This window comes from Ambystoma mexicanum, chromosome 4q (genome assembly GCF_040938575.1).
Source record: "Ambystoma mexicanum isolate Mex_15411 chromosome 4q, UKY_AmexF1_1, whole genome shotgun sequence".
NCBI lineage: Eukaryota > Metazoa > Chordata > Amphibia > Caudata > Ambystomatidae > Ambystoma > Ambystoma mexicanum.
The window spans coordinates 521,760,007-521,786,511 of record NC_090928.1 but is presented as its reverse complement, the minus strand read 5'-3'; the positions used below and the strand labels follow the sequence as shown (position 1 = coordinate 521,786,511).

Below are 26,505 nucleotides of genomic sequence, written 5' to 3'. Positions count from 1 at the left end.
CCTCAATAAAACCCATATCTCTACTCTTGTGCTCCGCAAAATGGACTACTGCATTAGCCTACTTCTTTGTCCACCCTCAAACTCTTTTGCTCGCCTCAAAAAAAGTCCTCAACTTCGTGACATGCTACCTTTTCAATAGCTTATCTACCATCACTACACTGGCTGGCTCCCCATGTACAAATGCTCTCCTTACATTCTCGAAACTTGTCTAGAAATCCATCCATGGTTTTGCCTCCACTACCGCACTGAATATATCATGCTGCAGTCACCATCTCAAACTCTCGGATCCTTGGCACTCCACAACCCATCTGGCCCCCTCCTCCCTTGTGGTTCCTCTTGCTTTTGCTCCTTTTCCCATCTTGCCCTGCTGCACTGGTATGCTCATTCCCCCTCGACCATTAAAGCCATCTCTTCAGTGGAACTTTTGAAAACAAGGCTCAAACTTCAATTTGTAGCAACAAAACGAGCCCACAAAGCTCTGCCATGCTCATACCCAAACGAACCGTCCAACCCACGTCTGAAGCGTTCCGCCTTCAGACCTATGTAATTTGTAAATATGTAAATAATGGTTCTCGATGTTGAAAAGGTTGTGATGTATTCCAGTCCGAGTCTCTAGTTTATGTTCTTATTCTTACCCCTTCACCACTCGGCATATGTCATTCAATACGGCAACGCTCTTATGTAAAGGCACCTTATATTAGGACTGCCTCTACTCTCTGTCACTGCCTACTTTGTAAGTCAATTATGTTTCTAGTGATACCTCATGCTTAAATAAATACAAATTCATCCTTTAAATTTTCGTATGCTTGGGAAATGTGAAATAGCTGCAGCAATTTAACCTTCAAATTAACTGGCTTCTCTGAAATATTAGGTTGCTCTTTTAGGTCATCCATAACAATGGGGTAGCTGAACTGGAGACTTTCGCAAACATGGAGCAACAATTGTTCAAATACATCAGCCCAATAGTTCCCACGGAAGCAAGGGGTTGAAAGCAGAGATTTCAGCTAAATCCCAGAACAGCTAGAGTATAACCAGTAGTGCGATTATCGTACATGTTAGAACAGGTACTTCTGAGATTGTCATTCACAAATTAAAGCACGCCTCATGCCTTCTATACTTGCATCAGATGCTGGGCTTGTGCCAGAAACCAAATCACTTCTGCTCCTCACCAAATTCCAAATGTCAAGAAGGAGATAGCACTTCCAAATAAAAACACGTCAAGCCCAACGCAAAGTCAAATACATGCAGTAGAGAAAAATAAAGGGAGAGCGCTATAGGTTGTAACACAGTAGATGTGAGAGATGACAATCTTATCAAATTCTGTAAACGAGTTGCCAATGAGTTGTAGGTTTATTCTTGCTAACCAAACGGTTATAGTTAAGAGTACAGGAAACAATATGCAAAATACAAAGCTCATGAAATTCTTTTTTCTTTAATTCCACAGAAAAGGGGAATCATGCAGCAAGGAAAGAGGAAATATGGAGGGCAGCATTCCGCTCAAGAAGCTTTTTGGGGTTTGCTCTGATTGCAGACTTAAAAGATAAGGCATGCAATGTTTGGTGATTTGCTCCACACACACGTTTTATCTCCAACATGCTGTTAATGGTAGCAAAATAAAGGTTCTTACACACAGACTTGCTCGTGGGATAGTTCTTGCCAAAATACACTCCTTGCCACTTTCTGTACGCTAATATGTACGAATGAATGGATGCAAATAGAAAAGATACCAATTAAGTTATTTCTATTTGAACAAAATATATGGTGCTTCATTTTCCTGCCTTGAAGCCGGACCACTCTGCTTAAAGAGCTATAGATTCAGTGTGCCAACATAGGGGAAAGAGCCCTTTGTCAACAATTCTACAACTGTCATTTCCGATACCTAGCACACGTAAAAAACGATTATTAGGTTTATGAAACAGAAACAAGACAAAGGTAACTTGGGTTATAACAGAACACATTATTTACCTTAGATACATGGATACAATATCCAGCCCACAGATTTGTTAATCTTTTCCCAAAATACAGACGGTGCAGGCTGGATTCAGAAACACAAGAATGTGAGTGCTAGCATGGCTCCATACCTGTTCAGTCACAATGTCACTAATGCTGGAATGGACAAAGTTGGCATATAAACATATCTATGAATGTGCCACATACTTTAGTTCTACCCAATTTTACAATCAGCAGAGAGGCCAAAAAGAACAACTGCGATGAAAAGAACACACCCCAAGTTATGGGTTATCATAGAATACTAATCAGTTGAGGGGTAGGCAACATGAGTAATTTGTGAACAAAGATGGTATCCATTACAGAGATCACCAAATATTCTTCCTAAAAATACCTTTCTCTCCTCTGGTTTCCTCTTCTTCTGAAATAACCCCCATGGGAGTGCATTTCTGACAGCGAGGCCAGGCTTTAATGACCACCAAACGCTGCATACAAAAAGGGGGTTTATAAAGATGTTCCATGTGATGGCCCACCCCCGGAGGAAAAGAATAGACTTACATTAGCCCTCAAAGTTAGCTGAGACATGGAACCAACGGCAGGAGGGGAGGAAAGGACATGAACAGTGAGTCACGGGTATAAAAGGTGCGCAGGAGCAAAATGTGTTGGGGTGCGGTCAGGAGGTGGACCAAGAGACAAGGCAGAGGACAGAAGATGGTGCGGAGTGCTGAGGAGCCTGTGCCTGTGTTGGATGAGTGTAGGCGAGGTGTACAATGTGAGCGAGGGCAGTACCAAGTTCAAAGAGTGAAGCTGTGATTGTGTGTGTGGCAGAAAGTGTTGGAGGAGAAGAGTGTGGCAGATAGAAGAGTGAGGCAGATAGAGTGAGTGTGTGAAGGTAGAGAAGGGAAGGAGAGAGTGAGAGTAAAATTAGAAAAGGGAAAGAGAAAGATAGTAGATGGAGCAGAGAGGATGGAGACCAGTGGAAACAGTTGGTGGAGGAGTGAATAAGGTGAGAGATAGAGAATGTATATTGAGTAAGGGAGTTTGGAGCCAGGAGTGAGACAGTGAAACAAGGAGGAGTGTAAGAAGATTGGTGGGGCAGAAGAGGAGAAAGGAGGAAGATAAAGGGAGAATGGGGAGAAGAGACAGGTGGAAATAAAGAGAGGGAAGAAAAATGGTTAAAGAAGACCTTAAAAAACCAGGGGTGGGAGAAGAAAGAGAACGCGTGAGACAGAGCGAAAGAGAAGAAACAGAGTAGGGAACATTTAGGAAGTTCCAGTGGGAGTAAGAAAGAGAAGGCCTCTGCCTTTAGCCTTTCAAACTTAAGCCTAGGTTAGATTAGTCAGTAAGGGTCGCCCATATGCAGACTCTTCTATTACATTTGGGGATTAGGGAATCAAGTGTTAGGATGGAGGGATCAGGTAGGGAAACCCATTAGCTTTAAACATCAACAGTCTCCCATGATCATAAGAAATCACCTTTTGTGAAAATTGTTAATAAAACCCCTTAAACTATCCTCTCTATTCTGGAGATTATTAAAGCCACCTGTGACCATGTATAGTGACCAACGGTCCAAACTATACATACGTTGTAGGGGCATGGTGGGTGGAGCACATGGAGGAAAAGGGATTCTCAACTAGGAGAACAGTAGACACTGGCGAGTAACCTTTCCTTACTCCTACACCCTTTTTATTTCCTCCATATTGCATGGGCAATTATAACTCACCACACACCACAATGAAAAGGAAATCTAGCCGACTTACTATGCAAAAAGGGTTTTCAGGACAGTCTGTCCAAAGGCAGTGTCAGATGTGGAACTGACATCCAGGCAGTAATTATCCCACAAAACGTACCTTTGAAAGACCACAGCTGTAGCTTTTGCCTTTACTGAATGTACGTGAATACCCTCAGGAATGGGTTTCCTCTGAGCTTTGTAAGCCTCAACAATGCATTCCACTATCCACCTGGCAACGGAAGCTTTGGTTACTTGCCTTCCCGGGGATGCACCAGCAAAGGTAAGAAACAGAGCACCTGGATTTCTAAACACCTTTGTAGGGGTCAATTAGAATTTTCAGGCTCCCCTGATGTCCAAAATGTGCAATCATTTATCCACCTCTGACTGCGGATTGGCGAGAATGGAAGTAAAACTATGCCCTAGTTTATATGAAAAGCCATTACCGCTGCAGTAAAAAAGGCTAAATGGATAAGCAGGACTGATTTAATCTTGCATACTCTTTTGGCTAACGTCAGATGTATCAGAAGGATGCTCTCCAAAGTGATCAACCTGATATCAATTGATGCCATACTTCCAAAAGGCTTATGATCCAGCACTGCAAGCTCTATATTGAGGTCCCCAACAGGATGAGGCCATCAGACCAAAGAAAACTGTCTGCATAGTCCTTTGAGGTGATTATCATGAAAAGATCATCACTTTAGTGTTTCCATACAGTGAAGGGTCAGGAGTGAAACTCGGACACATTGGATTCATGTTTTTTGGTTATAGACTTTTATTAACCCCTTAAGTGCCATGGGTATTTCTCCCCAGTGCCAGGTCCTTTTTTGGTGATTTTGGTATGTGGCCATTCAATGGCTTGTAACTTTTTTGTTACATAAGGTATCTCGGCCAAATTTGGCTCCTTTTTTTCCCACATGTAGGCAGTTGTAACGCCACCCAGGAATCCTAGGTTGCTGTAAGGGGTGAGAGAAAATAAGCAAAAAGGGCGAACATTTTGGGTTTTTTCAAAAAATGCCAATAAAATGATGTACAAAGAAGCCTGTGGTTTTTTCCTTGTAAGAGCTAGGAACTAATGGTTTGCTGTGCTGAATTCCCCAATTTCCTGGCTTTCAAGAACAGGTTGAGTGGAAACGAAAACAAATTATTTTGATGTGGTTATCAACCGTTTTGTGAGAGGTGGGCGATTTTGGCCATTTTTGCCAATTGGACATGCATGGACGCAATGGAAGAAAAGGGTAGGAAAGCCGAATTGGAGGACAGAAAGGCAAGTATTTCTGAAAAGTAGACAAAATTCCAAGTTTCGGAAGGGGTGATTTGCGTAGGTCAGGCAACAACTAGGTAGGGGAAACTGACATAGATTGGGGGAAAAGCGGGAAAATGACAGAAAGAAAAGTATGTGTTGGACATGGTTGGCTTGGTACGGCAATGGCTTCTATGAATTTTGAGAAAAGAAATGCTCCGCTACATTCCCCCGACTCTTGCAGTTAGGAGAGCACACATTTTTTGTAGTGTTTTACAAAACAAGCAATACCACAAGCCAAACACTGAGCCATGGTACACAGGAGTTTTACGCTCATGGCCTGAACAGATGCACTTAGCATGTGTAAATCGGGAAAACCATTGTGGTGAGGAACGGCAAGCATACATTTTTTGAAAGAGCACAGGAATACCTTTCAAGGGTAGGTGACTTGTGCAGGTTACAACGGTGTATGGTGCCTAAAGCAGCGACTAAATGTAGGTCACATTTGAGAAATGAAAGGGTTGTGTGACAAAGGCCACCAGCAAATGGATCAAAATGTTATGAAAACCACACAAACACAACACATGGCCTACCGTCCCGCGTTCCCACAGTTGTCCCGATGAAAACGGTACCTCACATGTGTGGGTGCACCTACCTGGCTGCCAAGGGGAAAGCCTAAAACACATGTAACCCCAAGACTGTTTTCAGACCGGAATTTGATACGCTCTGCCAACCGGCACAACATACAGATATGGGCCTCGGGTGTCTAAGCCACCGGGGAAAACAGGGAACCCCAGGCATTTCTGAAAAGAGGACACCCATGGGAATCCGCAGAGGTATGTTATGCCCAAATCGCCCCAGAATTTATTACCCAGACACCCCCACAATGTCCGAAATGTGGGGAAAAAAACGCATTTTCCGCACATTTCGCTCGGCTCACCCATCGAAACACGCCCCCAACAACACATGGCCTACCGTCCCGCGTTCCCACAGGTGTCCCGATAAAAACGGTACCTCTCATGTGTGGGTGCACCTACCGGGGGCGCAAAAGGAAAAGGGTAACCCACTGGTAACCCCAAGCCTTTCGCCATTGCCCATTTTGTTCATGTGGGCAACCTACAGATTTGGGCCTAGGGTGTCGAAGCCAGCAAGGAAAACAGGGAATCCCATGCATTTTCCAAAAGGGAACACCCGTGGGAATCCACAGAGGTCTGCCTTGCGCAAATTGCCCCAGTTTTTATCAGCCACAATCCCCGACAAAGTGTGGTATTTGGTGGGGAAAAAACACAATGTTCACTTTGTCTGGGGTTCTGGGTAATAAATTCTGGCCCGCTTCGTTCAAGTCAGACCTCTGCGCATTCCCACGAGTGTCCTCTTTTGGGAAATGCATGGGGTTCTCTGTTTTCCTTGCTGGCTTCGACACCCTAGGCCCAAATCTGTAGGTTGCCCATATGAACAAATTGTGCTGTGGCGAAAGGCTTGGGGTTACCAGCGGGTTACCCTTTTCCTTTTGCGCCCCCGGTAGGTGCACCCACACATGTGAGGTACCTTTTTGGTTGCGACACCTGTGGGAACGCGAGAATGTATGATATCTGTTGTTGGCGACGTGTTTCGGTGAGTGGACACAGGAAAATGTCTCTGAAATTGTCTTGAAATGCAGACAATTCTCAGACATTTCGCTCTGGCCACCCACCGAAACACACCGCCAACAACACGTGGCCTACCTTGCCACGTCCCCACACGTGTCCCAATGAAAACGGTACCTCACATGTGTGGGTGCACCTACCGGGGGCGCAAAAGGAAAAGGGTAACCCACTGGTAACCCCAAGCCTTTCGCCACTGCCCATTTTGTTCATGTGGGCAACCCACAGATTTGGGCCTAGGGTGTCGAAACCAGCAAGGAAAACAGGGAACCCCACACATTTTCCAAAAGAGGACACCCGTGGGAACCCACACATGGCCAAATTGGAGGGGCAGCCCATCTCATGTAGCCCTCCCCAGGGGCAGATAATGGGGGGGCTGTCCTGCACTCCTCCCTGGGCTCAGGCGTCCGTTCCTAGGAGCAGATATCTGGTCCCAGGGAGGGCTGCATGATATGGCACCCACTCCATTGCGGCTGGAGGGGGGAGGGGTCAATGCCCCATCCCATTAGAAACTTCCCAGACCCTTTGGGGTGCCCCACAGCCCCCCTAAAAAACGTTCCACCATTTTCCATTTTTTTCTATGTTTACGAAACTTGTCTTGGTGCAGAGGGGCACATTGGTGTGCCAATCTGGCCCCGGGGTGCCCAAACTTTACTGCCCCACCCACTGGGGGGCCTGTCCCACCATTTTTGGGGGCCCTCTCCCCCCTCACCCCAAATGGGTGGCAGGGGCACCTCATGCAGGCCTCCCTGGTCCTCCTACAAACGGCTGCGTGAGGTACACCCCCCTCCATTTGGGGTGGGGGGAGAGGGCCCCAAAAAATGGTGGGACAGGCCCCCCAGTGGGTGGGGCAGTAAAGTTTGGGCAGCCTAGGGGCAGATTGGCACACTAATGTGCCCATCTGCGCCAAGCGAAGTTGGGTAAACAAAGAAAATAATACAAAATCATAGGCTGCTTTTTAGGGGGGGCTGAGGGCCACCCTAAATTGGCAGCGAATGTTGTACTGCAACGGGGTGTGGCAATCACCCCCCCCACCCCAAATGGAGGGCCCCACCTCATGCAACCCTCCCTGGGGGCAGATATCTGCTCCTAGGAAGGGGCATCTGACCCCAGGGAGGGATGCATGAGGTGGGCCCCCCCTCTCTGATGCCAGGGAGGGATGTATGAGGTGGGGCCCACCATTTGGGGTGGGGGGGGAAGAGGGCCATCCCCCGTTACAGTAGAACATTTGCCGGCAATGTAGGGTGCCCGTCAGCCCCCCCTAAAAAGCAGCCTACAATTTTGTATTATTTTCTTTGTTGACCCAACTTCGCTTGGCGCAGATGGCCATATTAGTGTGCCAATCTGCCCCCAGGGTGCCCAAACCCTACTGCCCCATCTATTGGGGGGCCTGTCCCACCATTTGTGGTGGCCCTCTCCTCACCCACACCGAAGGGAGGGGGGCACATCATGCAGCCCTTCCTAGGAGGCTCAGGGAGGGCTGCATGAGGTGTCCCCCCCCCAGCCATTTGGGGTAGGGGGGGACAGCAGCCCCAGCAGCGGCGCCACCTAGATGATAACCTTTGGCACAATGACTCTTTTCAACACGATGGGCGGGGTGGAGAGGGTGGGAAGGGTGCAGTTTTCACAGTACGACCGGCGCTCGGTCTCATGGTTTGTTTGTTTTGTTGGAAAAAACCAATAAAAGTTTAAAAAAATTCAAAAAAATATACTTGTATTTTGAAATGCCTGGTATACGCTCCTGCCAGGACTTCCTATACTAGTATTGTGCACACTTACTTGACAGTCTCTTGTTGTAACACTGTTTGGTTTAAGTATTTTAGCGTCTTTTGTTACGTCTCACCAGCTCATTTACTTTATTTTCCTTTTGGCACCATTGTTTGAACAAACGCACACTCTTGCAACTTTTAACAGACTCTGGATATTATATGGTTCGGTTTCTTTAAATGATACGACACCTTCCTTTCTGTTTCATTGATTATATTTACTTTGGCTTCCTTTCAGCACCATTGTTTTGCATGCCCCGGTGTCCCCTCTTCCCTCAGGTGGATTCACCGGGTTGGTGCACAGGGGATAGGCTCTCTTGCGGTAAACAGCCCCGGCCTGCAGGTGTTCCAGTACCATATCTGGGGTTCGCTTCCTCTGCCGTACGGTTCCCATTCTTCACGCGTGTCTTGCTCAACTGCTCTTCACCTCCCTGGACTCCAGTAGCATGGAGGCTGCTCTGCGGTACAGCTGTACATCAGGATGCCATCTTTCTCACTAAAGCATTCCTGCAGCTGTCTCTCCTCCAGTTCCGCTCCTGAGCTACGTGGCTCCACTGACCTTGCTTCTGATCCCTCAGTCAACACTGAGTAGATATACGTTTGCACTGCAGGACCTCCTACACAACTGATTTCTCTGTTTCAATGTCCCGCCTGCAGTCAGGTGCTTGCAACAACTCGAACTCAGTGAGGGTTCCTGGCCATTCGTGATCCTCATTACTCGCTTATCTTCCTCATGGCACTGTTTTAGTAAAAAGTCAACTGGTATTTTACAGGCAGAGTTTCATGATATGCCTTTAGGGAGTCTTAAAAGGCAAGTTTGACCTTCTTTGTGTAGGGGTTAAAGTGATGTTTCCAGTAATTTTAAAAGGGTGTTTAGCAAATTATTTAAAGTGTGGGCAAAAAGCATTTCCAATAGTCTCAGATGGCAAATTAGGTTCTAAATAGCTTGAGGGCTATGAATATCAAGTTACCCGGGAGTAATCCTCATCACCCCATGGCCTCTTCTTCATTCCAATTACCTGCATAGTCTCCCTAGTGGAATTGTGATGGTCAGACACTCCATCCTTACACTGAGATGGCATTTGAGGGTAACAACATGCCATTAAAGCATGGGGGACTGGGGAAGTATCCTTTAAGTGAAAAGGAGGATATGTGTGTTTCCCTCAGAACTACCTATCCCAGGTGGTCCTCCCTCATATAGCCACCCCAAGGGTCAGGACCAGAAAGCAGCTGCAGTCCCCTGAACACATAGTAGTGGGCTCTTCAAGGGAAAGAAGTGATTACATCCTTGAAGTCATCACAATACACATCTATTGCTTTGAGGTTCTACAAGTATCCACCTTTACTCCTTACTGAGTTACATGTGCTGAAAATTATACCACAACGTCAAGTGAACAGGAGAGAGGGTCAACTTCTTTGTGCTCCACCCAAAGGCAAAACTGCATCCATTTGATCTTATACTTTGCGCAAGTGAAGTCGTTCCAAGCTCGCTGGAGTACTTTTACATTTTCCTCCAACAGCCCAAGGTGGCTTACAGTTTGCTTATCAGGGACATTGCTACTAGCGATAGAGTTTGCTGATTTAGATGGAGGACTGAACACCCTTAGACAATGCTGAAACAGCATGTATTGGGGCATTTCCAGAACCAGAAGCATCTGATTTGTCATCCAAGTCAAGTCCGAAAAACACACTCTGGAAAGCCAGATAGGCAACACCATAAAGAATTTGCACCTCCTGGATAGCCAAAACTTGCTGATATCATTTCTAATGAGAGGAGTTAAGGTGTGGAATAAGTGTAGCAGCTCCACTGGTTCCACCTTATCTGGAACATGTCCCCTATTGACCCTTCACCTAGACCTCACCTGGAAGTGAATTTAGGACACCTGGATTGCCCTTCATGGCAAACAAAACCATCTCTGTGAGACCCCAAAGGTCGAACACCATTTGGAGGGTCATTGAATGCCGTTCCCACTTGTAATTTTTCACTCTGAGCCAGTTGAATTTGTCTGCTTCGGTATTGCTTTCACCGGGACATGAACTGTCTGGAGCATGATCCACTTGGCCACTGTCTAGTCACAGTCTCGACCACCAGCATGCACAAAGCAGCAGATATGCCCTCCACTCCGCTTGTAGATATTTCTATTTCACGGTGGATACATGCTTGAAATGCGTATGCAACACTGTTCCTAGAATAGCCAACTCAAACAGGACATGACAGAGAAAGAGGGCAAAAAACAACTGTGACTCTAAAACAGAAAGGTCGTAAGTCTCTTCCTGAAATCGAGGAGGCCTTTAATAATGCGTAAGTGCTGCAGCGGATCAAAAGGAGGACGCTGACAAGAAATTTTACTGGAAGGTTTATTTAAAGTAAAATAAGGCCTATACTTCCCTATGACTATGGGGTGTTCCCTACCTATTTTACTAACTAAGGTGCTCACCAGTCAGTGCAAATGCCCAAAACAAGTCAGTCCACTGTCCAAATCTAATCTGTCTGACCCTACCACTAATATAAAAAGACCGGGAGAATGACTCCCTTCTCCTGGTTAATGTGTTCTTCACAGAGATTCCGTTTTGATTCTACTGTTCCACTCAGTAGACCAAATGCAAATATTCTTGTTATGTTAGTTCAAGTTCTGTAGCTCCCTTTGGGGAATGGTAGTTCCCCTTTTCTCTTTAATTATCAAGTTTGTTCTCTCTTGTAGGGTTCCGGGACATTTGTATAGTGTTCTTATCTCCTATACTTTGAATACTGAATTCCCAATTATAATTCACCTTTTCCCAGAATGCTGTTTCATGCATGAGGTTTATCTTCTTGCTGTCAGAAGACTGTATTCCCCAAGTGTGCTTTCATCTTATATTCTCCTTTTTACCTTTGGTTTATGGGTTGTCTTGTCTCTTTTCCCAACGTGAGAAATGTCCAACTATTCTTCCCTCCCACTTTGTAGTATTTGTGTTTCTCTTAATTTCATTAACACTGTTCTAGCTTCTTACTTCATTTCCCATTCCCTCCACACCAATACTGGCTCGAGTTTCTTTAGCTTTACATGGAGTCCCTCTTGCCCTTCCTGTATTCCCATTCCCCATATTCCCTTCTGTGTTCAGGGGCAAGGGTGCCAATACCTGGTGGACATCAGATTCCATTTCATCTGCTTTTCAGCTCTGCGGCTTAGTTTCCGCAGTGTCTTTCTTCTGTGCCTCACTCTCATCTTCTAAATGTCACTGGTGCCGTGACCTGGATTGGGAGTGATTTCCTCCTGCTGGTTGTGCTGCCGTTATTGTATGGGCGGCCTTGCCCACCACGACTGCTTTGTGGTCACGCCACCACTGAATACTTTCTTCCACCAGACTTGTTTTTCCTTGGCTCCGACACACCGGTCGTCCAGTGTTTCTCGCTCCATGTCAGAGCTGCTCTGGCTTACGCAGGCTCTGCATTCTACGACAGTCCCGCCTTTTCCCGTTCTTACGTGCAAGGGGGCTTCCCCGGGTTCTCTCAGCATTCGCCTCTCTGTTAGCTCTCTGCCCTCTCTCGCTGGTTCTCTGGCACAGCATCCCTTATAAAGATTTTTTAGAAAAGCTGGTGTCCCTACCCTCTAGATTCAGGTAACAACAATATGAACACAGACAGAGATTGGAATTAAAAAAAGAACATTATTATTTTTTTTTTAACATATTTTTATTCAGTTTTTTCTTTCAACAAGTTTGACATAATACATGTTGGATTCACAGTACAGGTCAATACCAAATCGATGCAGCAATTTCAATGCAAATCTTGAGCTGGAAAATCGTAACTTGTCAACGAATCTCATCCTTCCTCCCTCCCTTCCCACCCCCCACCCTCACTCTTTGTAACAGGATTAACTAATACAAACAGAATAGGCGGAATCGCGCACAGCAGGAATCAATGTGCATATTGTACCATGCATAGACTACATAGCAGGCTTTAGACACAAAAATGAAGTTAAGTGGGAGACTCGGGGTGCTCCTAATGGTATTGCTCATCGGCCTCAGTGTAGGGGCGAGCCAGGTTGTCTTAGCGAATTCCAATATGCTGTATAGTATTCCAAAAAGGGTAGCCATATCATGTTTATGTTCTTGCGGGATTCCATGACAGCAGCCGTGAGACTCTCCATTTCGTATATGGCGTGTGCTTTGGTTAACCATTCTCTTTTTGTGGGGAGGGAGGCTGATTTCCATCTGGCAGTTAAGCAAACCCTTGCTGCTAAGAGAAGGTTACGTGGCATGTATGAGAGTGACACGTAAGAGCCTTCTTCCTCTGATTCTACCCCAAACAGAACTAGCACTGGTGAGAGTACTTTCGGAATCCCGTCTATGGCCTGAATCCACCCCACTACCTCTTTCCAATACATCTTCACTTCCCGGCAGTCCCACCACTGGTGCCAATAATCACACCTCTCTCCGCAACCTCTCCAACAGTGGGAGCAGGGGGTGCCTGCGAACATCCTGGACAGCCGTGCGGGGGTATAGTGCCATCTAACCAGTAGGCGAGCATTATGCATTTTGTATTGCACGGAGATTGATGATGCCCACACCGCTTTATGTATTGCCTTCCAGACCTCTGACTTGTCTGCCAGTCCCAGCTCCGTGTCCCACTTGGTTTCGGACGTTGTGCATGCGAGGTGACCTCTAGTGAGAAGGGACTTGAACATTCCAACATTATTTATTTTATATACATTTCACAGAATTAATAAAAAAATTCTTTTAAAAAAAGCTCAATTCAGAACAGGAGGATAATGATAGAATAAATGCACAAACAAAATCAATCATAAGAATCACACCCATATATTCAAAAAATCAATCACAAACATACTAAATCCAGCAATCTATGCATATTTAAAGCATGTGGTCATATTCCAAGAATTGATTGTAGCCAATACATGAGATGGCATTGAAATTCACATTTCCACCTTCAGGCTACTTGACATGGACCGACCGGTTTTGACGTATGGAAGTTAACGTATCACGTCTTGATCAGGGATACATAGTCAGCCTCAATTCCTGATCTCCCAGGGTGTGTGTATATATATATATATATATATATATATAAGTATATATATATTACACATAAAAAAATTATTATGACCGCTTTATCAAAAAGACTATCACATACATTACACAAAAAATCCTCAGTGTACAATATTTGAAAGAATTCACTCTTTTATTCCAGAATATATCTTTAAACGATCAATGAAGTTAAAACATTATTGCCACGTACAGAAACCGATCTAGTTCATAAAGCAGGATTGTAAAATTAACAGAAGGGAGCCGAGTGGTATTAAAAGCATATAAGCTTACCTAGTTGCAATGCATCTCTTGAACTGTTACCAAGTCGAGCATTCTCACATGGGCAGTAGCATGAATCACAGCACCGCGTGACGCTATAACTGAAGCGGGTTGTCCGTGGGGCAGACAAACTCCTACAGTTGCACGCCAGAATTACATTGAAGTTATAAGAGCGGCTAAACGGTCCAAGACGCCAATAACCCGGACCGCAGACCCTTCACATTAGATGAACGACAGTACGTTCAAAAATATGCGGCAGCCTCTCCAATCACGTAATCCTTCAGTCTTACTGCTGCCAACTTGAAGGAAAGAGACAACGCCACATTGAGAAACCAGAGGGTATCCTCACACCTACTACCCTTGGATCATCTGCTCAGGTGGCCATGGAAAGGCCATTGCTTTTGGATCCCAACCCTAGGCATGGAGAAGTGAGGGAGGATCACCTGGGTGGAGGGTCCTTGGGGACTGGGGAGAGGATATCTGATGGCAAGACATGGTATCCCCTTTTCCTTCTGAGAGCCCACCTCACCCTCAGCCTGCCTTTATAGGCTATTGTAAACCATGTTCCCTCATTTCACCACATTCATACCATTATAGTACTGGGACGAGGAATGGGCAACTAAGAGTAGGGAACACTAACATGTAATTTCACCACTCTAGTACTGACACGAAGTAGAAGGCTGCAGACTGGTGTAATGGTCAGGCATGTCCAGAGTACTTCACTAACTTTGGTCAGGCAATTGTACCCAAGGACTCACACTTGCAACCTGTCGAGTGGTTGCAGGTGTATAAAAGGAGGCAAGGCCAGAAGGAAACAGACCAGCAGGGGACAAGCCGGGCCAAGCGTTGCAGGCCTCAAGAGGTAGAAATCCTGTGGAATACGAGACAGCCGAAGAGGATTGTGTCAGGAAATCAGGATGCCCGAAAGAAACTGTGGCGCCGGTGCCTGGAGGAGCCGTGTGAGGACCACAGTGCTGGGAACCTCATTGGTCGATGCCTGCAGATGATGCTGTGGGTCGAGGAAGAAATCCAAGAGCTGCAAGTCACCGGCAAGCGCAGCTGCCGGAAATCTACAGAGAGAGGGGTGCGAACTGCAAGCAGTGCTCGCAATCCACCGAGAACCTGTTTGCAGAGCAAGAGAAGACCCCCGCATGGAGGAGACGGCAGGGACCACTGAGTGAGAAAAGGGAACACTCGGACTGGGGCACTCCTGGGGGCCGTTGCGTGCCAGAAGTGAACACTGAATGAAAGATACAGTGAACCCAAATAAAGGTGTTGCGATGAATACTATGAATCAGACGAACTATGAGCAAAGGGAATAACAACTTTTGAACTATTGAACACTGAATTAAAAGAGGGCTTTTGACAGGCATTTGAAAGCCTCTGATAACAAGAATGAATATACAATATATTGAAAGCAAAGAACAAGTTTTACGAAATGCAATGTAAACCAAATATGGAACATTGCTGAGGAGTGTGAGCATTATGGCAGAGTGTGGGGACGGGAAAAGAACACCACAAATTAAACTGCATGAAAAAAAGTCATTGTGGCAAAGTCAAGAGACTGGCAAAGAGGAAATCAGGTTTTGGCAAGTAAAAAGCAAAGCAAGTGCGAACCAGAACACAGGGGCAGTTACAGAAGAACCTGTGTGGGCAAGCGAGCCTAGGATAACCTTCTGTGGGACCTGTGATGGGTGGACCGTGTGGTCCGACAACTGCGCCTAGACCGGGTATACCCTATCTGTGAAAGACAAAGAAACATACAGAGAGCAAATAAAAATGCATGAAAGAGATTGCTGAAGTGAAGCAGAATAAAGTAATCTGCATGAACTGTCAAGAACTAGAATCAATGTAAAGTTGACCTGGAACTGGTTTAGAATATCGAGAGACTGAATATAAGTACAAGGTGGCAAGCTGAACAAGCTGGTGTCTTGGGGAAGGGAAACCTGAAACCTTATGAACTTTTTGGCTGTCTTGAGGAAGGGAACCTCAAGGCCTCTTTTTGGAACTGAAGAAAAGTAGACTGGGCTTAGGGTTACAGCTGGTCTGTTGGGCGACTCTTGTTAATTTGGTAAAGGTGCAACAGATTCTCGCTTCTCCAAGCTAATCAATATTGTAGCCGCAGATCACTGGACCGACGGTAAGCCACAGGTAAAACCGTCTAATATATGAAAAAGCAGCATGCAATAGCATGAAAAGGAGTCCAGGAAATTGCGCCTGGTTTCCAGTAAATTTATTTGTATTAGTTTACTTTACAGGATCTCACTTGCCCTTGTTTATTACACGTGTTTCGGCCACCAAAGGCCTTTCTCAAAATAGGGCTTGTCAAATTAGTACGCAAATTAAACTGAAAAACATTAACATAGCAATGTATTACATCATACATATTAGAAATCAAAAAATGGAAAATACATAATTACCCAAGTGGTGGTGGGGAGGCAGGAGAAACAAACAGGATGAGAGAAAAAGAGACAAATGTGATGTAAGTAAGGTACAATACCTAATATTATATACTAGAAGACATAGGCCACTGAGCTTAAAGGTCCAGACTTACTCACTAGGGTGTTCAATAAATCCTTACTCTTCACAATTATAAAGGGTTAGATCCCGTTGTAATCTGTTACATACGAAAAGAAAAAGGATAGAACAGTATATGCCATACTCCTTCAAAATTCCATTTTGTTATGTTTCAACAAATCTATTAAATGGTGCAATTCAAATAGGTCCTATTGGTTAAATGATCAAGTATACTACAAATATGGGTAAATAAAATTGCGCCCTATATCTATCCAAACATGCGGTATTACCCCATATGCAACATTCTGTGTAATCCGAGCAGAACAGGTAAGTATAACCATAAAAGAAAGTGTATACTTTGGTTAAGTGCTCCAAAGCACTACAATTCTGGGCGCGTGGTAATGCACCATGTATTTATCTAACACAAGCATGCGGTATTACCCAATTGCAACATTCTAATATGTCCGGACTCTTAATAAGAGTCATGTTACGAGGAAAATCCTCAACTAAATTGAGAAATATGTGTTGTGAGCAGTACTTACTCACCAGGTAGCAAAACGGTCTCTCGCGTCGGCTCCTCTCGATCTGAGCCGGCGCCATCTTGGAACTACTTTATGTGTCCCCATGGAAACTAGACGCCGTAACCACGCGCCTCAGATTGTTGCTTGGCAACATGTCCGTAACGTTGCCATACCTTGTGCGCTTGCGCATGTACTCAATATCTCTCTCTCTATCGACTGCAAAACTAAATACAGTGTATAATTTACTCTAAATTATAAATTCACTCAGGAAGTGCCTGAATGCCTTAAGTAATATATGATAAACAATACTCATTTGTTTCAAAATAGACTTAAAGGGATATACACTTTAGCTGATACTGGATCCAGATATCCCAAGTTAGGTACCCTAAATGCATTGCTATTTCGTCTGCAGCAGAAATAAGTGATGTTGAATCTCATGATACATTAGTAATCTGAAACAACATATTTGAACAGTTAAGTTCACCTTCGTTATAGCATATAGTGATAGATATCTTCACAGAAAAGATGCCATTTCAGCATCCAAATTCAGACCCCATATAGTCGCATTGAAAAAACAAATAATTCTCGCTTCCGCCTGGCGCAATGCCCTCAATCTGTCACCATCCCTCTTATTCATAGTAACCTGCTTTATGCCGATGAACTGTATATCAGATTTATCATCTAGTTCGTGGTTCTTTTGCCAATGTACCACTAGTGGCAGGGTGGTATCCTGACTTCCAATTTTTGCCAGGTGTTCCCTGATTTTAATGCGCAATTCCCTTCTAGTGCTCCCAATGTACAATTTCTTACAGGCGCATCTGATTACATAAACCACATATTTAGATCTGCAATTAATTGACTGTTTGATCACAAAATTTCGTCCATTATTGCCCTCTACATGAGTAATTTTATCTCCAGCAAATTTACACATGGAACAATATCCACATTTCCTAAATCCCGGCTCCATTTTAGTGAGCCATGTAGTTTGATGGTTAATCGATGGTTCTGGTAGCAAAGATGGACAGATCATTGATTTGAGAGTATTAGCTCTCTTGAATATCATGTTTGGGGTATTGTCAAGGAATTTGTTCAAATGCTCATCTAATTGTAACAGATACCAGTGCTTTTGTAACGTTTTTCTAATCTGGTGGTGGTCTTTGTTATATTGAGTCACAAACATAAGTTTCCTCTGTTGGTCTTGCTCACTCTTTCTTGGAGTCAGTGTATCCTTTTGTTGTACATTTTTAGTCTTCTCAAAGGCTTTTTGGAACCACTTACTGGGGTAACCTCTCTGTTGGAATCGACCCCTCAACAGTTTGCATTCTTGATGAAAGGTTTGGTCATTCTGACAATTATGTCTAGCTCGTATGTATTCTCCTAACGGGATGTTCCGGATGGTTGAACGTTGATGGCAACTGTGTGCATGTAAAATTGAATTAACCTCTGTTGGTTTACGAAATGTTCTTGTCTCCAGGTGATCTTTCTTCGCATAAATGTTAAGATCTAAGAAATTGATAGATTTGGCATTCGCTTCTCCCGTAAATTCAATCTCAAATTGATTGTGGTTCAATTTCTCAATAAACTCTTGCAATGTAGTTACAGGTCCATCCCATATTAAAAAAATATCATCGGTGTAGCGGGTCCATAATTTGACATGTTCTTCAAATAATATGTCCGAATATACAGTGTATTCCTCTAACATACCCATAAAAATATTAGCAAGTGAGGGGGCATATTTTGTCCCCATGGCCACTCCTTTCTGTTGCTGAAATAGACAGTTATTGAACGTGAATATATTGGAGTCCAAAGTTATTTGTAACATCTCTTTTAGCATTTGAATTTGACCATAATATGATGCGGAATCCTTCCTGAAAGTGGAGGCTATGGCCCACTTATGTTGAACTTAACTGTTCAAATATGTTGTTTCATATTACTAATGTATCATGAGATTCAACATCACTTCTTTCTGCTGCAGACGAAATAGCCATGCATTTAGGGTACCTAACTTGGGATATCTGGATCCAGTATCAGCTAAAGTGTATTCCCATTTAAGTCTTTTTTGAAACAAATGAGTATCGTTTATCATATATTACTTAAGGCATTCAGGCACTTCCTGAGTGAATTTATAACTTAGAGTAAATTATACACTGTATTTAGTTTTGCAGTCGATAGAGAGAGAGATATTGAGTACATGCGCAAGCAAGGTATGGCAACGTTACGGACATGTTGCCAAGCAACAATCTGAGGCGCGTGGTTACGGCGTCTAGTTTCCATGGGGACACAAAGTAGTTCCAAGATGGCGTCGGCTCAGATCGAGAGGAGCCGACGCGAGAGACTGTTTTGCTACCTGGCGAGTAAGTACTGCTCACAACACATATTTCTCAATTTAGTTGAGGATTTTCCTCGTAACATGACTCTTATTAGAATCTGGACATATTAGAATGTTATAATTGGGTAATACCGCATGCTTGTGTTAGATAAATACATGGCGTATTACCACGCGCCCACAATTGTAGTGCTTTGGAGCACTTAACCAAAGTATACACTTTCTTTTATGGTTATCCTTACCTGTTCTGCTCGGATTACACAGACTGTTGCATATGGGGTAATACCGCATGTTTGGATAGATATAGGGCGCAATCTTATTTACCCATATTTGTAGTATACTTGATCATTTAACCAATAGGACCTATTTGAATTGCACCATTTAATAGATTTGTTGAAACATAACAAAATGGAATTTTGAAGGAGTATGGTATATACTATTCCATCCTTTTTCTTTTCGTATGTAACAGATTACAACGGGATCTAACCCTTTATAATTGTGAAGAGTAATGATTTATTGAACACCCTTGTGAGTAAGTCTGGACCTATAAGCTCAGTGGCCTATGTCTTCTAGTATATAATATAAGGTATTGTACCTTACTTACATCACATTTGTCTCTTTTTCTCTCATCCTGTTTGTTTCTCCTGCCTCCCCACCACCACTTGGGTAATTATGTATTTTCCATTTTTTGATTTCTAATATGTATGATGTAATACATTGCTATGTTAATGTTTTTCAGTTTAATTTGCGTACTAATTTGACAAGCCCTATTTTGAGAAAGGCCTTTGGTGGCCGAAACACGTGTAATAAACAAGGGCAAGTGAGATCCTGTAAAGTAAACTAATACAAATAAATTTACTGGAAACAAGGCGCAATTTCCTGGACTCCTTTTCATGCTATTGCATGCTGCTTTTTCATCTCTTTTTGGAACTGTTTTATCTTCTTGGGGAAGGGAATCTCAAGACTTTGTGGCACAGTTTTGAACTTGGGGAAAAGGGAGCTGGAAAGCAAGCCAGAGCTGGAAGAAGCTCAGAACTTTATTTGGAACACTGTTTCTTTTGTTGCAGACATCTCAACACATGGTTTAGCTTTAGTTTTGAACACAGACAGACTTTTAAGTTAAGACTTTCCTTAGTTTCTTTAGGTAGGGAAGTTCCACCTTAGCATCGGGCAAGTTAGGCCTTCAACCATCCTGACATTTAAGTTAATAAACCATTTTTGTTTGAAGTTTGAATCGGTTGTCTGTGTGTTGCTTCTTCATGCCTTCACACCGCCTAATACATCCGATTTATGGCCGCCACTTTGGCATATGGGTTTAATTGAGAAATATGTTTAAAAGAAGAATTCGATTTACCAGCATGACCATATTCTTAATGGTAAAGTGCACAAAAAGTACATCTGTGAATGTAAAATCATATGTTGCTTTCTTTCTAATGGAAAAGCTGTGGGAATATGTGATCAAAAGTGAAGGAAAAACACACCATAAAGTTGCATTACTTTGGATAACACTGCATTCTATTTAACTTGAAATGGTACATGCCTGCACATGTGAACGTGGACTTAGCAGAAAGCAGTTAGCGACAACCTTAGGAATGTGTCATAAGACTCAGGTCACAAAATGTTTGCTTCTTCACAGTAAGATCACAGTAGGATTGCCTGAATCCTGTTTAAACCAGTTTTCCAGGCTCTGATCACAAGATATTTTTTTTACCCCAAGAGAAAATCAGATTTTGAGCTTCCTATAAAAGTATGTTGAAAAAGGAGCGTATTTGCACCTGTGACATGTGATGGCCAAACGTGAATATTTATTTAATATTTGCTTCTTGTCAAACTCAACAAAACATTGCATGTGTTGCATTTCAATCCAAACATGTGTACTAGATTAAAATCACTAATTTATTAGTCGAAAATGCTTGGGATTTAAACCCAATTGTGTTTCGTTGAAAACATTTCTTTCAGCCAAGACTACATTTGAATTGTTGAAAATTAAAAACCATTATCCTTTTAAATATACATCCCACAGAGTCATGGAGCATCACAATTGATGCACCCTGATGTGTACATTTAAATAATCTTTACATTTGTGAACTGGTAGCTTCACAGTGAAGGCTATAGTAAAAAAACGAAATTGATAGTGAAGCACCTCCAGCTTTTCCAAGTCACAAACCTTTAGGAGTGGCAGATGAGAGCCAGTCAATTAAAATAAATTAGCAACAAGATATTGTCAAGGGGAGGATCTTTGATTAAAAACTACCTTGCACACAGAGAGGGGCATTATCATCATTATTATTCTGGATACTATTGGAAACACAGCTTCAAAACCTGTACTGCCATTACCAGTTATAAACCTCAGGAGGGGTCATTATCACTTAGAATAATGACCTATCTACAACTTATGGACCTGGGGTGGTGGGTCATTATGCTGCGATAAGGATCCAACCCTCGGTCTTCAAGGCTACTTTCAACTTCTAAATGGCTGTCCAGTACCCATGATGAACTTTTTTAACTGAACTTACTACATAGAGGAGTTGGATAGTGGCTCCAAGGAGCAGATACACATATGGACTCATATATAAGATAAAAATGATTAAAGACAAATGATACAATATAACGGATTGCATCAGACACTACAGAATGGCATGTATTATCTGGCCTACAAGGATGTAATCAAAATCCATGCTAAAACATTTTGGCTATAGAGAATGAAGTTGGTACAATGTGCAAATACCTATAGCTTATATAGATTCTAACAAACAGTTTAGTGTATGCTTCAGAAAACTTCTTAGTGAGCCGAGTTTACAGTGATTTCCTATATAATTCAGGATGAAAATATACACCTTTAGCACTTAAGGGAATAAGATCATATCTTTCTTATTCACTTTTTGTACTGTTTAATATACGAGTAGATTTAATTCAATGGGCACCTGGCAACTCTTTTTTATTTGTTAGGAACCAATATTAACTTCAAATTATTTGCTTTTTTGGATAGTCTAGTAATCCCGTTAAGCAGAAATCAAAAAATGATATACCAAAGTGTTCCAATGCCTCTACATGTATCAGGAGGTGCAATTATGCAAATATGACTTGTTCCCCTATACTTCTGCCAGTTTGCTTATCTTCAAAGCCTTCTGACCTGCTGCTACTGGCAACCAATACAAGTGTTTGCATACACCTATTAGCTCCAAAAAATAGTTCTGAAAGCACAAGGAGTGGAGCAGTCGATGTTAAACAATGATGCATGATTGATTTTTATTTGTAAGTTAATTATTTCACCCAGTTCAATTCTTGTGTTCAATTTCATGGCTTAGACATACAGAACATATGAACTAAGAGGGCGTCTACGGGTGAGGGAGCAGATTCTCCAATTCATTAACAAACAACTCTTGCACACAGAAATGAGCCAAGCAACAAACAGCCTGTGCAGAAAAATGGAGGGATACAATAAGAAGCCACTCAGAACCTCCCACCGCCACACTTTTACACAAGAGGGTGGTAGGTCATGTGTAAAAGCTGAATATAAATTTCAATTAATTGTAAGGATCATTACTGAGGTAGATTACAGAAGGAGAAATTCAAGATTGATGAATTGATTTCAATGGGAAAGAAGGGTTTGCGTTGCACGTACCCGACTGATGACTGCGGTAGATTTGATGTTGCAATCTGGTATGTATCTAGTATAGTTAATGAGAATGGGATGAGTGATGCTGTTAGTGTTATTTTCTCTATAGTTGAAGTATTTTAGATGTGCATACACATAGCAACATATTGACAAGTATGCGGATAGTGTGAACCCAATGTGGTTGTGTGACATGCAATGTAGTGCCTAAAGGAGGGAAGCGATGAGCTTTATATGCGCACGCAACAGAAGAGATTTGGGGCTTGGGAAAGCCACTGTGAAGGGATGCAGTAGTCGTGAACACACAGGCACAGACCTATATACACAGGGGTTTTCAGGGAAGGTGTCTGGGACAGTTGGGGAAAAGGGGGCACATAGTGACTACATGGGAAGGTATACCGCAGGTCCCTCATAGCTGGGACTTTGTGTAGGCCGCAGAAACCTGGGTTGGCGAGATAAACTTTAGGCAACCTGGAGAGTTGGTTGACCAAGGACAAAGGATGAAGGAAAGCGGATAACCGCATTCAGCCAGCTGCAATAATATCAAATGGTTAGTTAAGGCCAGGACGAAATGACATGCTAGTGGGTCATAGGTTAACAACTTGGTGTTGATGTGGATAAAAGATGTAATCTTCCTGAGAACATGGGAGTTTATTATTCAGTGACCAGGGAAGTCCAGCCACATGGCAGGGTCGACTTGGGGCCAAGTAATAAATCCGGTGCAATAGGTGTTGAAGGGCAGGCGTGGCAAATGGTTTATGGGTTTAAATTAGGCTCTCATGGAAATTACCAGGATATGGCCATAGGCATTGTGAGCTGAAATGGTAGTTCTAATAGATTAGCATGAAACGTGAATTCCCAGGGACGCTAGCAAGTGTGGGTGGATAAGATGTTTATCACTGGTTCAAATGAAACTTTTTTTCTCTCCCTCCTCATATTGATGAAGTGTTCTTGTAAAAGCCATGTGCATCACACCCAGGGTTAAGAGGTCCCAGAGCAGATGGAACGTGTTTAAGATTGTTGTAGGTGAATATGTAATTGTGTGATGTCATGACCGACTATGGAAAGAGCACAAAAAGGGGTTTTACTTTAAATATGCGCTAATGTAAATATATGTTGAAGGGGATGGTAGTTAGGTGAATGTATCCAATAAGAGCGTGGAACATAGGGGGATTAGATTTCCTTATAATCATATTTGGGGGATGAATTCATAATGCGCTATAATGGGGCCATGTGGATTCTATTCTTTCGCTGTTTTTGTAGCTGTTCTGTGTGTCTTCCAACACTGATGGTTGCTGCCTCGGAATTTCTTCATTTAGACCATTTTTACTGGTTTCAAGTTTGAATATCCAATTTTGTTCCCACTGGAGCAGAATTTTGTGTTGGTCACCTCCTCTAGGTGGCACTTTTATTTGTTTAAGTACAGTTCACTTGAAGTCTTTTTGTGCAGGTTGCTTTTGTACGAAATGTTCTACCATTGGTGAATTGACCTTTTTCTTGCAAATACATGACGTATTTTCCATTATACTTATGTTCCGCTATTCGTTTTTCTTTATTGGTCTCTGGGTCATGCCCACATATCTCAATGCACAGCATGCTACTTTTATTGCAAACTACAAATATCAATCTGTAGAGTGGACTATATCAAACTCAAATTAATTGTTAGTATTAGGGCAAGCATATTCTGCTGTCCCCTTTTTTAGATAGGCAGAGCACCAGCAAAAACTACGGTTTTGCACCCTGCACTAGGGCCAGCAGTTTTTTCTGGATGGTGAGATAGTGACTCAATAGGGCACTCTGGAATCAAATTGGAGTCTTTGATTTTAAAGTACACCAGACTCCTGCACAAAAAATACTGGAAAAAATAATAAAGTAGCATGGCACAGTAGATTCACAATGTACTAAAGGGATGTCATTCCTGCATCTCTGCCACATTAATCCCTGACCCTAGTATCTCAGCAGCATAATCCCCGTTTAGCATTAGCAGCAACGGTTTTCACTGCGAGGGGCTCTTTTTTTAATAAGCAAGCAGTGATTGTAGCCCAACTACTGAGCGGCATATCCCAAGCGCAGTGAGAAACCCACCCTCCCGCATGAACAGGAGCACATTACCACGAGAAAGTTCATTAACCCGGCTAGCTTCGGAGGTTAACACAGTAGAGGGAACCTCGCTGAACAGCTCACATGTCAAACAGATCAACATGGATGCCGTGCTTTCTTTTGATATTCATTAGCCGAGTCGAGGGGAAAAGGGCCCTAAGAATGGCAGTCTTGCATTTACAGCATTTATCTATGATAAGCACAACTGCATCTGCCTCTGCATGTTGGACGCAAAGTGATGAAGGAGCTTAAAAGTAAAATAATACATTTGAATATCATGTATGTACTTACCAGTTCCTCCAACGGAATAGGTAGGGCTGGGAGAAAACACTTGTGCCGCAAAATCCTCAAATGTCAAGACTTCTCTGTGATTCTGGATTATTGCTTCGAGGTACAGAGCTCTTTCTTCATAGCTGTAGAGAGAACATGTTAAGGAGAAACCATGCTGGCTAGACACTGTTTCGGTGAAGATGGGTCCAGTCAAACACATGCAAACATGTAGGAAACATCATGAACCGGCATTCGCCCTTATTGCATTACATGTCAAACCAACACATGCTCGGAATACATTAAAGAAAGCAGGCCACATGCTTCCCAATCAAAAGTAACACATTTCAGAAATCATTAACGAGCAAATAGATCAGAAAACAATATAGCTTCCTTTCAAACTTATTTTTTTCCGAATAAGGAAAATGCAAGCAGTAGCTACTGCAAAGAAAATATTCATGATCAGAAAACAAATCTTGGTAAGGGCAACATGTCTGCAATGCAAACAAAACCACACAAAGGAACATTCCTCAAAAGTAAAAAATACATTCTGATTTCTGATTAGAAATGCAATTTTCCAAAAACACTAGTGGACCAGTAACCTAAAAATTAATGTTAAAATACACATTGCGAAATAAAGTTGCTTTAGTATTAAAATGATTCTACTCTTCAAATCCAGTAGGCCACACATATTTCAGTTAGTAATAATAATGCAAACGCCAGAAAATCAGTTATGAATTGTGTCACTGGACAATCCCAAGTGTGCTTGTCCTGCTACAGTAAACACCATGGTTGAAATCAGTAGAAACCAGAATCCAGTCAAGAGCAATGACCAGCCAGGAGGCCAGTAACAGAAGTCTTGCCTCATATTAATGTCTGAAAGTGAAATGATGGAGCTCTTTAAACCACCGCGCAGCCAGAATTATGAAGTCTGATCATTTAAATGTGTGAGAAAAAAAAATAATCACCAATAAAAAGTACACGCAAAACAAACTCAAGTGACTTAGCAGATGCCCCAATGGGCCCCTTGCTTGTGGTGGCTTTTCAAAGAGTGGTTGCAAATCCTTGTCCTTTGCCTCGAGCTTATGCTTTAACGTGAATCACGCACTCCCAATAACAGCATAATAGCTCGCATAGGACTCTGAATTAAGTCTGTAGGTGCCCAAAGTGATCACTCATTTGTAGGCCCAAACCGTTGATATTTTGAGCGCAAGTTGCATTTATTCACAGCAAGAATGCTTCCATATTGTGCTTTTTAAAATTGGATTTAACGAGAACAGTATGCTGGATGCAGTTGAGCAAAGTACATGGGACTTGTTTTACTAATCTTTGCAATTGAATGCACAAGGAGGTGGTCAAGTGATTCCCACAGAATGATGCTTTTTTGGGCGTCACATACTGAAACGGGAATTACAAACCCATGGGCCTCATTACGAGTCCGGCAGTAGCTGTGCTGGAAAAACCGGCAGGCAGCCGCCAGACCCGTATTGCCATTCCGCCTCCTTGATTGCCGGAATCACCGGGGCATT

General features: G+C 43.0%; 1 protein-coding gene across 3 annotated transcripts in view; it reads right to left on the bottom strand.

Annotated features, from left to right (window-relative positions):
- Positions 1 to 26,505, bottom strand: part of RALGAPA2 (Ral GTPase activating protein catalytic subunit alpha 2) — a 3,672,963-nt gene that overhangs the window by 210,496 nt on the left and 3,435,962 nt on the right. For all 3 annotated transcript variants that reach the window (XM_069608069.1, XM_069608071.1, XM_069608070.1), the window contains one exon: positions 25,001 to 25,122. In XM_069608069.1, the coding sequence (XP_069464170.1) occupies positions 25,001 to 25,122 (122 nt within the window). The remainder of the gene's footprint in view (positions 1 to 25,000; positions 25,123 to 26,505) is intronic.